The sequence below is a fragment of the Podarcis vaucheri genome (assembly GCF_965113315.1).
Source record: "Podarcis vaucheri genome assembly, chromosome: 7".
Classification (NCBI taxonomy): domain Eukaryota; kingdom Metazoa; phylum Chordata; class Lepidosauria; order Squamata; family Lacertidae; genus Podarcis; species Podarcis vaucheri.
In genome coordinates, this window is record NC_138765.1 from 67,689,410 (window position 1) to 67,701,580 (window position 12,171).

At 46.9% G+C, this 12,171-nt stretch overlaps 1 protein-coding gene across 1 annotated transcript; it reads right to left on the reverse strand.

Moving 5' to 3' along the window:
• Positions 1-1,071: 1,071 nt before the first annotated feature.
• ICMT (isoprenylcysteine carboxyl methyltransferase) lies at positions 1,072-11,184 on the reverse strand. The gene is made up of 5 exons (XM_082230453.1): positions 10,828-11,184; positions 6,947-7,035; positions 6,136-6,305; positions 4,665-4,882; positions 1,072-4,270 (listed from the first exon to the last, which is right to left on the reverse strand). Exons 1-5 carry the CDS (start codon positions 11,167-11,169, stop codon positions 4,088-4,090), a joined length of 1,002 nt encoding a protein of 333 aa, XP_082086579.1. The 5' UTR covers positions 11,170-11,184; the 3' UTR covers positions 1,072-4,087.
• Between the last annotated feature and the right edge of the window lie 987 nt (positions 11,185-12,171).

Below are 12,171 nucleotides of genomic sequence, written 5' to 3' on the forward strand. Positions count from 1 at the left end.
CCTCAGATCCTGAGAAAAAATCAGCAGTTCTTCTGTATGGCTTAAAGTACCTGTGTGCAGAAGAGGCCTGCCCACTGTGTCTCTCTGCATGACCCCCCGTTTTGTCCTTGCTTATTTCCTGTGAGCCTCTCCTGGGGCCCAGCAATCTTGCCATGTCTCCTGAGCAGATGTGGGGACCCGCCTGCTGTTGCTGAACTACAGCTCCCATCAGCCCAAGGAAACACAGCCCTTGGCCAGCGTGCATGGAGTTGTAGTTCAGAAACCTCTAGAGAGTCCCCAGCTGTTCTGGGACAATGTGGTTAAATGATCCAAACCCTCCAGAGCAGAATTACCTTCAGAGGAGCTCACCTGTTGCACCTCTGCAGCAGCCACTGATGTGGGCTGGCCTCCTTCCAAGAAGGTAACTCGCTCTCTGAAACAGGGACCTCCAAATGCTGCTGGACTCCCCACTCACATAGTCATCCCTGATGTGTGTCCAAGTTTAATTTGGGGATGGAGGACATTCCTCTTATATTGCAAGGCCAGGAAACACTCACTTAGATGCAAACATTTTCCTTGCCTTTAACGCTTATGGGTTTCATTAAGCAACCTTCACAAAATGCATCCTATATGCTCGGTATGATAATTAAGGATGTGTATTTGTGCTATTAGAGTTGAGGTGCGTGTGGAAAAAAACATACCTGTTTTCTGTTTGAAGACAGATGGCCCTGATGCAGTGCCTATTGGCATGATGGCTAGGGCTGATGGGAATTGGGAGTCCAACATCTGGAGGGCTGCAGGTTCCCAACACCTGCCAAAATGGTTTTGAAATAAGAGGGCCCCTTCCTTGCCCACCAATAATTATGGGGTTATTCCCAGTCATGCATTATGAGGGGGAGACTAGAGTGCAAATCCCCGCTTGGCGACTTTGGGCCAGTCATCAGGTCTCAACTACCCTACCACACAGGGTTGTTGTAAGGCTCATATTATGGGCTACATACACCACCTTGAGCTTATTGGAGGAAAGGTGGGGTTGTCAATGCAATAAATATGATCTAAGAAAGGGGTGCTGTCAACATCTGCCAAAGAATAGAGACTTAAAAATATTTTATTATTACTCTTTTAAAAATACAAGAGAACAGAACTGATCCTCTGTTTGGCTGGTTGCCAGCCGACTGCTCCAAAGGGACTGGAAAGTAAACAACTGCCTCTCAGCTTCCGAGGTAACAAAGCAAAAAACAGCATGATTAATTTTCAGAGGGAATCTCAGGATATTCTCCTGGCAACACAAACTGGCTAGTTACCAGGGCAGCCGGGGGGAGGGGGAGGGAGGAGAGGGGGAGGCAGACCTGTGTGTATACCATGATTTCTATAATAATGATGCTAGGATTATACATCCAAAATTCGTTCTAATAAAAGCTGTATTCCACAATCCATACAAATTACACTGATTTGATTAAATGTGCATACTTTTTTAAAAAAAACAAATTTGCTTCTGCATATTACAGATATTGCCTGCATATTACAGATATGGACATGTATTTTGACCGAGGAGAGCCTACAGGTCCGAAGTGGGAACACAGGGTGCGACCTGATACTGCTTCAGATCTTTGGATCCATCTACCTCAGTACCGTCTACACTGACTGGCAGGGTTTCAGGCAGGGGACAGTCCCCAACTGGGGACTGAATATGGGGCCTCCTGAATGCAAAGCACAGAGCTACCCCTCAGCTGCAGCCCCTTCCGTACAAAGCAGGGTTTGCAAACTACACACGTGCTATGCAGGGAATTCAAATCTCATCCAACCAAGTGCAGACCCATTGAAATGAACGGACCTTAGACATGCCCATTCATCTCAGTGGATCCACCCTCTGTAGGACAGATCAGAATCTGACCCTTGAAAACCTTAGCAACTTTCTAGATTTTGAAATTCAACCAGACATACCCTTCCTCCACCATGCAAGCTCATTTTGCAGCCACAAGGACTAGAAACTTTTATTTATTTATTAAAACTGATTTTCTTGGGGAAACTGATTTCTGTAACCAATACCCCATCTCATGGCGTATATGAACCGTATATGAATCTTCTTCCCCATCAGGGCAAGCAAATATTAGGCAACATGGGTCAATGGACTTACTCAACATAAGGAAGAAGCTTCAGTTTTCTGTTGCAGTAGGTCAACTGTGCAACAGGTTCCCCCACCAAGCTGTACTATGACATTTGCACAAAGCCAACCAAGGGGCTCTCAATCGCTACCGGATAGTTCACAAGCAACAGAACAGAATTTTTCAGATTCTGCTTGATTCTTAACGAGCCACCGAGGAAACAAATCGCCCCGAAGCTCCAAGTCATGAGTTGTGTCTCTCCATCACACGCCTAAAATTAACTCAGCCATGCTCCCAGATTAAAGAATTAAGGTCAACAGAAGCTCTTGGGCAATGCAGTCTATAAGGGCAAGGTCTGAGCTCCTACCTAACTCTGGACAGCAGGGGAATTATTGACCAGAAATTTCCAGTGCTAAAAGCAGACTCTACAGGTACAATAGGAAATGGGGGACACTATGTAGACTGTCTTAATTTATACAGAGGTGTAGAATCCAGCTTTTCCTAAGCATAGAATTGTTTTGGACCTATTTTTGCACTATGTTTTCTCTCTCTCTCTCTCTTAAGTGCAACTGCCTCATTTTCTCCTCCCGCCCCCAAAAAAGTGCCCCAAGTAAAGAAGCACAAAAGCCTGCGTACCCCTCTGTAAACAAGGATGTCACAGAGTGAAAGAGAAATTAAAGCTGCTTGCTTGAGATTTTGGCCGTTTTGCATTTACAAATCAAAGAAAGTGGACAGATGACAGCTTAAGGAATCATCCTTGCTGGGTACAGACAGAATGATAGCTGGATGGCAACTGGCCCCCTGCCATTTCTGCCAGTCTTGGCCGCAGTTTGCAAGCGTCTTATTTCCTATCTTCATTATAAATAGATCAATAGAAACAGAAACACATTAAACTTCTCTTTGGTATATTAAAATGGAAAAGTGTGCAGCGAGAAACTTTTTTAAAAGGCAGCCAAGGAGAGGGGGGGGGCGCGAGGGTAGTCTCTCCCAGTCAGTCATGTGCATCCTGCTTAATATATATTGCCAAGGTAATACTTGTTCAGTATGCAAAGTCAAAAGCAACCATCCCCTTGCACTTTGTAGAAACAGAATTTGAACTTTTGCTACACAAGCAGGATTCTGGTGGGAGGAGAGGTGGTCATTATCAAAAATGTGGAATGAAGACAAAGGTTGTGAGGCTGAGCAGTAGGAGTGAGACAGGACCGCTCATCCAGGAGGGACGTCAAAATGGCCGTGAAAGAAACAGGAGACCATAACATTTAGGTGCAAAGACTTCTCTTTTTTTCATTCGTTTGTGAGGTGTATTGCAAGCCTGGTTTGGAAAAAGGGCAAAGGGAAGGGAGATCTCTTTGCCTGTGTTGTTAATCTTGACAGTTGTCATGCATTTTAAGATAGAACCAGAGGGCCTGGATGCTGCAAACAGGCCCTACCCCCTGCCAGCCCAGCCTTGGGAGAGTGCTTAGGAGATCAGGCCCAGAGGTTAAAGCTGTGCTGGGCTTGCCCTTTGGTGGGGCGGCGTTTGTGGGGAGGGGGAAGAACTGGAAGGGCTGGGCCCCTTTGCTTTAAAAAAGAAAAGAAAAACTTTCGACTAGAGAGGTGAGTTTCTATCCAAATCCCTTCCAGGGAGCAATAGTGGTTACTCAAAGGGCGAGCTTGTCATTGAAATCTGCTTTGGTGCACTTTGGTCCATCAAAGCTGCAAGAGGCAGAGCAACGAAAATTGTTTTCCTTTCAAAGTCGGCCTTGAGGATTCAGTGCAGCTCTGATCCAGGCAGTTCCTTCTCCCGCTTATGTCAAGGGAGGACATCTATTTTTGCCTAAGATATGGAGCTTCCGCCCAGCCCTTCACAAACCTCCAGGAAACTCACTAGGTATTAAAACTGACCGCTACTGTACCGGCACGGCACGTATGTCACCGTTGTTCTTCTGCACAGGCCAGGCCAGGCCAGGAGGCCCCTGGAGCCGGGAGTTCCCACGTTCTGCTCAATGCCAGCCCCGGGGTCTTCATAGCTCCGCTTTCACGCCTCTGATGAATGGCAAGCCTGTAGGGACCCTCCTCTTGTAGGCCAGGTACTCTTCCCCAAAGAAATGGATCAGGGTCATCTCCTCCTCTTCTATCCGCTCCCGGAAGAAGCGCCAGGATGCCAGTGTGTAGCCCACCATGCATATTGGATTGCACAGCAATACCTGAAACAAGGAATGCAGGAGAATGGCTGCCAGGAACATCAGAACTGGAAAGCTCAAGAGACTCGTAGGCTGCATTCACACCATATGTTTAAAGCATTCTGATACCACTTTCAATGACCCTAGCTTCTTTCACCAAAGGATTTGGGGAGCTGAAGTTTGTTAAAGGTGTCAAGAGTGGTTAGGAGACCCCTATTCCCCTCCCAGGAACTACAATTCCCAGAGTTTCCTGCGACAAGGGATTGACTGTTAAACCACTCTGAAAACTGGAAGATTGGATGCATGAATTATACGCTATCACACATTCCTCTTAAAAACTCATGGAGCCTAGGGTACCCCCTCCACCCCCCCGAAAGAGCCAAAATATTACAAGATGCACTAAGCTGTGCAACAGTACCTGGGTCCCAATACTCCAGTAAAACCATCCGACGTACGATGGGTGACGAAACCAGCCATAAACACCTCTGGTCACAAGAGTGTGAGTCTCCGATTTTTCATTCTGAACAATGTGGTTGAAGTTGGAGCCAGCTGTGAGCATGGCAGCCTTCCTCAGACAGTCCCCAAAAACCACCATGAGCAGCCCTGCCGAACTCAGCCAAGTGATCTGCTTCATCTCTGCAAATGAGCAAGCGCAGGTTGCAAAATGGTGCCACTCTGGTAGAGTTGCAGCTGCACCGGTCAGAAGGGGAAAGGCGGCACTCGGCGCTTGTAACAAATGGATTAACTTCACAAAAATACATTATTCACAAGGGACCAGGGCAGACAGCTGCACTGGAGCTAGGTTTTGGTTTTCTTTTGGACCAAAAATGACTGATAGAAGTCTGTGCCAGCAGGTGGGCTACAACAAAGGTATGTGGGCCATCTGCAAACTTCACAATTCAATGTACACAAGAAGCAGAATACAGAGATCAAAGCCAAACTTCCATAAACACTAGTTGATAACAGTGATCTCCTCCCCCTTCACAGTGTCATTTAAAACAAAAAAGGACCTTAATGTCAAAACAGTCAGTGTTTTAGAAGGGTCAGAAAATGGTCCAACTAATGACAGAGAGCTAAAGCCACACACAAGTGGTGTGCGGCCATCTTTCAATGCAGCCTCTGAATAAGCTTGAGGGGCAACAAGTTCACCCTGTTATCAGCATTTTCAGGCGTGTATTAGTAACTGAGGGCCAGCAGGTTGCAATGAATAGAGCACTCTCAGCCACCACTGAAGGGCTGTTGTTACAGCTATTAATGCAAGCTGTGAAGTCTCTGGTTCAAGGTGGTAATAAGCTGAGTAGATGGCCTTCACCAAAGGAGTGCTGCTTACTCAGCCTCTGTACCTGCAATAGTAGGATAGCAACCCCGGCCTAACTTAGAAGCTTTCTGAGATAATGCATGCAAAGCCCCTTGACACTAAAAGGCCAAGTCCTAACACCTTGTTTCAGCATACCAAGTTCTTATTTATTTAAAGTATTTATGACCCACCTTTCTACCCAGAGGTCCTAGAGAAAGAATATATGGCCTAAGCACCAACAGTTAAAAAAAGAAGATAAAAACAGCATGTAGCAAAATACAGACTTCAGTTACAAACTACCAGCAGCAATGGAGATTCAAGGACCCAATACATACTTCATCCCTCCCCAAAAGCCTGGGCAAAGAGGTGTGTCTTCACCTGTTGCTAAAACAGCATCAGTGTTGTGGTGAAACACACCTTCAAAGGGGAGATCATTTTAAAGGTGAGGGGTCAATATTACCCCAATTAGTTCAGGTTGGGGAGAGAAACAGCTTCGTTTTCAGACCTGCCTCCAAGTCCATGTTTCTGGGTCTCCCATTAGAATGATTGAGTTTTTCTGTTTCACTTGCATAAGAACTCAATAGTTACTGACCTGGGCAAATGAATTTTTCCACGGTGAACTCAACCCAGGATGAGACTGCGGCTAGGTTGTATTCAAAGCTGTGGTTGATCAAGAAGGAATCCAAGGAGAGACTTCTGGGATTGTTAACAGCTGTCACCAAGTATTCAGAATAATGGAAGAAGGAGAGCGAACACATATACCTGAAAGAGCAACCAGGGACTCAGTAAAACCCTCATGTTTCAGCTTCCTGGGTTTTAACCCGAGGTTTGCTCTTCTGAAGAGCTGTAAACTGGTTTGCTCAACACACCAGCTGCTTAATCTCCAATGCTGTTTTAAAAACGATATTACAAGGGTGGGCGCATTCTCTGGATGGTTCCTTTTCCAGGAAGCATGCAGACTCAAATATAGCATCATTCACGTCACTCAATGCAGGTGTCCTAAAACAGTGAGAAGAACTTGCACACATCTATATATATATTTTACAGAGCAGATACCTAGGTTTCACATCCAAAATTAGGAGTGGGAAGGCTAACCACCTCAAACTAAGAACCATCAGTTATTCGGACATTCCCCTCCAGGTGTCTGCTTTTGTCCCCTGGCAAGCAGCTAGGATTTCCTGAGTATAGAAGGCAGGGGAGAAAAGGGGCTCCAAAAAAATGGATTCAGAAACAATGCATTAAGTAGTATTTGTCTCCTATGGCAGGCTCTCCTAGTGCCCCTAAGAGGATCAAGGCCAGCCAAACAGAGGTGAGTGCAGGTCCCAGGAGTCTCCAGGAACAAGAGAGCTGTCCCCCAGTGCCCCCAGTTTTCTTTTCAGAAACCTAAAGTGCTGCCCTCTTACCATCCAAAATGCTTCCACGTAGATTGTCCGAAGCTGAGCAATAAACCACACCCGAATGCAAAGCCCAAGAAGCAGGCACGGATGGCAATCTACAAGGCAAGAAAAGGCACAGTCAAAAACTCACCTGCCCATCAGCCAGAAGGGGGGCAACCCCACATACTCCTACCCCACAAGTCACCAGTTCTGAAGCCAAATCCTAAGGCAGTTTTATCTCTCCAGCAAACCATGGGAGGGATTGACAACAGGAAACCCCTGGGTGGAAATATGCCTATCCTGACCACCGCTCCAAACTCCTATTGTCCTCCCCAACCACTGGTGATACTGGAAGTTCGAGTCAAAAAACATATCAAAGGCTGCAGATTCCCCTTCTTATTTGTCTACAATATCATTTATGAGAAAAAGATAGATGAGATCTATCAGGGATGACTTTGCATCCTAATCATCTAGCGCAATCTTATTTCAAATAGGGGTAAGGGCTTGAGGTTTCCTCTTCAAACTTTTCCTACTTATCCTACGGCAAGACATTAAGATCTAACACAACGCTGAAGACTTTTAAGAGACCAGCCGCAACAAAAATGACTGTGGGCTTGACCAAATAGGTGCCAGGCTAAAACAAGTCACGCCACAACAGGTAAGTAAGAGCCTGGCAGGATGAGGCCAATGGCCCATCTAGTCCAGCATCCTGTTCTCACAGGGGCCATCCAGAGGCCTGTGGGGAAACCGCAAGCAGAAGATGAGTGCGCAGTAACTGAGGAATAATGGAGGCTGATTCTGGCTAGCAGCCAGTGACAGCCTTGTCTTGCATGATTTTGCCCAATCCTCTTTTAAAGCCATCCAAGTTTGCGGCCATCACTGCCTCCCACCATGGGAGGCAGTTTCATAGTTTACCTATGCACTGTGTGAAGAAGCCCTCTCTTTCACCTGTCCTGAATACTCCAACATTCAGCTTCATGGATGTCCACAAGTTATTGTGAGAGAGTAAGAAAAGCTTTTCTCTATCCACTTTTTCCATTCCGTGCATAATTCTATCAGCTTTTATAATTTTATCTCTTACAGTGGTACCTCGGGTTACATATGCTTCAGGTTACATAAGCTTCAGGTTACAGACTCCCCTAACCCAGAAATAATGCTTCAGGTTAAGAACTTTGCTTCAGGATGAGAACAGAAATTGTGCTCCGGCGGCGCAGCGGCAGCAGGAGGCCCCATTAGCTAAAGTGGTCCTTCAGGTTAAGAACAGTTTCAGGTTAAGTACAGACCTCTGGTCTTGACTATGCTACCACTCAGTGGATTTGTAACTGGCTGACTGACCGAACCCAAAGGGTGCTCATCAATGGTTCCTCTTCATCCTGGAGAAGAGTGACTAGTGGGGTGCCACAGGGTTCTTTCTTGGACCCGGTCTTATTCAACATCTTTATCAACGACTTGGATGATGGACTCAAGGGCATCCTGATCAAATCTGCAGATGACACCAAACTGGGAGGGGTGGCTAACACCCCAGAGGACAGGATCACACTTCAAAACGACCTTGACAGATTAGAGAACTGGGCCAAAACAAACAAGATGAACTTTAACAGGGAGAAATGTAAAGTATTGCACTTGGGCAAAAAAAAAGAGAGGCACAAATACAAGATGGGGGACTCCTGGCTTGAGAGCAGTACATGTGAAAAGGATCTAGGAGTCTTGGTTGACCACAAACTTGACATGAGCCAACAGTGTGACGCGGCAGCTAAAAAAGCCAATGCAATTCTGGGCTGCATCAATAGGAGTATAGCATCTAGATCAAGGGAAGTAATAGTGCCACTGTATTCTGCTCTGGTCAGACCTCACCTTGAGTACTGTGTCCAGTTCTGGGCACCACAGTTCAAGGACACTGACAAACTGGAACGTGTCCAGAGGAGGGCAACCAAAATGGTCAAAGGCCTGGAAACGATGCCTTATGAGGAACGGCCAAGGGAGCTGGGCATGTTTAGCCTGGAGAAGAGGAGGTTAAGGGATGATATGATAGCCATGTTCAAATATATAAAAGGATGTCATATAGAGGAGGGAGAAAGGTTGTTTTCTGCTGCTCCAGAGAAGCGGACACGGAGCAATGGATCCAAACTACAAGAAAGAAGATTCCACCTAAATATTAGGAAGAACTTTCTGACAGTAAGAGCTGTTCGACAGTGGAATTTGCTGCCAAGGAGTGTGGTGGCGTCTCCTTCTTTGGAGGTCTTTAAGCAGAGGCTTGACAACCATATGTCAGGAGTGCTCTCATGGTGTTTCCTGCTTGGCAGGGGGTTGGACTCGATGGCCCTTGTGGTCTCTTCCACCTCTATGATTCTATGATTCTATGAATTAAGTACTTCACCCAAGGTACCACTGTACTTGCCTTTTTGCTAAATGTAAAGGTCCTAAGTTCCGAATGCTGCAACTTTTTCTGATAGGCAAGTCGCTTTTCCCCTTTGATCCCCTGGTTGCCTTTCTCTAAACCTTTTCCAGAAATTTTCTTTCTGAGGTGGGGCAACCAGAACTGTGCACAGTATTGCACATGGAACCACGCCATAGATTTGCATAACAACATTATGATTTCAGCAGCTCTGGCTTTATGTACTTGACGAAGCAAGTGCCAGCTTAGGACAAGTAAACAAGCCCAGTTGTCAGAGTGCTGCAAGGCGCCTCACAGGCATAGACTGCTTCAGTGGTTAAAGCACTCTGCGCTTGCGCAGGGACATACTTGCCCCATGGTTCAGCCCTAAGCACTGGTATAAGAAGGTAGAAAGCCATTCAGCAGAGCTGACATATCTGGGTCAGGAGCAGAAAAGCAAACTCATTAAGGAGATAGCCACACCTCTCCTTAAGCAGAGAAGGGAGTGGCCTTTGATGTAAAAATTGGGGTTTGCCTTTTGCTGTCCAACTCCCCATGGGACTCTGAGTCCCCTAAGTCCATGATCAGTCAGAGAAGAATGGATGGAGGCAGGATCCAGTGGAAAGCAAGGCAGATATATATTTTTTTTCCTGTTGCAACAGAGTTCCCTCCCCTCCTTCCACAATGAGAGAGACCCTGAACAAAAGAGTGCAGGAGCCTTTAAAGACGTTTGACGCTGCCCAACTGCCTTAGCCAAAGACCACCCCCAAATCATCATACATGCATCATAGGAGGCAGTCGACAGCAGAAATCCTGTTTTCCAGGATACCTGATAATGGTCGCTGGTTGCATTACCTGGGAAGCCTGGCCATTTTTGTGATGGTTAATACTTTAGTTCCTGAATCCAGGTCACAGGCTCACCCTATTCATACGCAAATATGCCCCCTTTAAGACAAGAAGGGCTTTAGCCATTTGCTTCCCTTACTGGCAGAGGAATATTTGAAGTTCATTGGGAGAGTTAACATGGCTTCAGGATTGCTCTCCTGAACTATTTCTGACACATGGATTATTTATACAGTGGTACCTCAGGTTAAGTACTTAATTTGTTCCAGAGGTCTGTTCTTAACCTGAAACTGTTCTTAACCTGAAGCACCACTTTAGCTAATGGGGCGCACGATTTCTGTTCTCATCCTGAAGCAAAGTTCTTAACCCAAAGTACTATTTCTGAGTTAGCGGAGTCTGTAACCTGAAGCGCATGTAACCCGAGGTACCACTGTATTTAGATATGCATGCATCTATGAATATTTATTCCATTTTTGAGACCTTAGAATTCTTTTATCACCCTTGGTTAGACACACCCAGGGGAAACAGCCACACCCCTGGGCGTGTCTAACCAAGTTATAGCAAAGGGTATGGCCACGCCCTTCCCAGGCAGAAGTGGGCGGACTCTGCACTAACCACGCCCATGAACTCGGCGAGTCCCTCCGCCGAGGGGCGGGGCCTCGCGTGGACACGCCCTCCTCCCAGCCCTTACCTGGTACATGCCCCCCGGGGCGCGACCCCAGGCCAGCAGGAGGGCGGCGTTGACTCCGGCCACATGAAGGGCCAGCGCGGCGCGGCCTTGAAAGCCCAGCCCGGAGAGCAGCGCCGGCGGAGGCGCCGACAGCAGCAGCGGCACGGCCGCCACGGAGCTTCCCAGCACGAAGGCGGTCAGGCTGGTCCGTGCCTCGCGTCCCCTTCGCCCGCCGACGCCCGCCTTCCCTTCAGCGCCGGCCATGATGGACCGGCGGCCGGAGCCAAGCCCCGCTCTCGCGCGGCCTCTCCCCCCAAAGTCTCGCGAGACCACTCCGCGGAGGCGGAGCGTAGCCTCCGGCATCTTAGCATGGGACGGGGGGACGAGACCTCGCGAGATTTATTGAAACCGGCCCAGGGGGGCGTGTCCCCTTCGGTAGGGCGGGTGACCATAGAGATAAGAAAGGTGAAGAGAAATGCACGCAGCGCGAGTTTCTGGTTTCGATAACGCTTTGATGATGATGATAATTATAATAATTTTTTATTTATACCCGCCCTCCCCAGCCAAGGCCGGGCTCAGGGCGGCTAACAAGCAATAATAATAAAACAAGTTGAATGAATACAACTTAAAAACAAGATTAAAATACAACATTAAAATATTGAAACAATAAAATATTAAAATACAGCCTCATCACAGGAGGAGAAAGGAAAAAGAAAAAAAAGAAAGAAAGAGGGGGAGGGAATCAAATTTGATGCTGATGATGTACTTCCCGACCCCCTTTTTCTATTCGAAAGGATTCCAAGAGCAGCTCAGATAGCAGCCGATTTTGACTGCTGGGCGGGTGGGCGGACAACCTACCTAGCTTGACTTTAATCAGTTTTTAACATGTTTTAAATAACTGCTTTTAATTATTTTTAATTATAATTGCTATTGCTTTTCTTCATGTAAACTACAGTACTTTGTGTACTTACAGTTGAGTATGTTTATGAAATGATGAATTAATAAATAAGTGGTGGCACGAAAGGAAAGAGGTTCAGGGAGGAAGGAAAAAAAGAACTCTGGCACCAATGGTAAACACAGAAATAGCCGTACTCACAGTCAGCAGTGCAGTTAGGCTGTTTTAGATTTGGGACTGTATGGCCTTACATTGTGGGCTCTTGATGTGGCATCACTTCAAAATGCCATCTGCTGCCTTTTGAGGTGGGGGGATACACACACAAAGAGAGGGGGGAGAGAGAGGGAGACCAGTCTAGAATGCAAGGAGTTCAAGAAACAGAAGCAGCCTAATGGAGCTAGCCCTTCAGCCATGCATGATGGTATGGGCCCCGATTCCCATCTTCACCCACTGAGGCAGCCCATAGAAAC

What these genes read in the sequence shown, in the direction of transcription:
- ICMT (XM_082230453.1), bottom strand. Translation starts at nt 11,169, where the DNA reads ATGCCGGAGGCTACGCTCCGCCTCCGCGGAGTGGTCTCGCGAGACTTT. An exon ending in ACGTGGAAGCATTTTGGATG is followed by an intron (nt 6,306 to 6,946) that starts GTAAGAGGGCAG and finishes TTGCTCTTTCAG; the next exon opens with GTATATGTGTTCGCTCTCCT. An exon ending in GGAAAAATTCATTTGCCCAG is followed by an intron (nt 4,883 to 6,135) that starts GTCAGTAACTAT and finishes GCTCATTTGCAG; the next exon opens with AGATGAAGCAGATCACTTGG.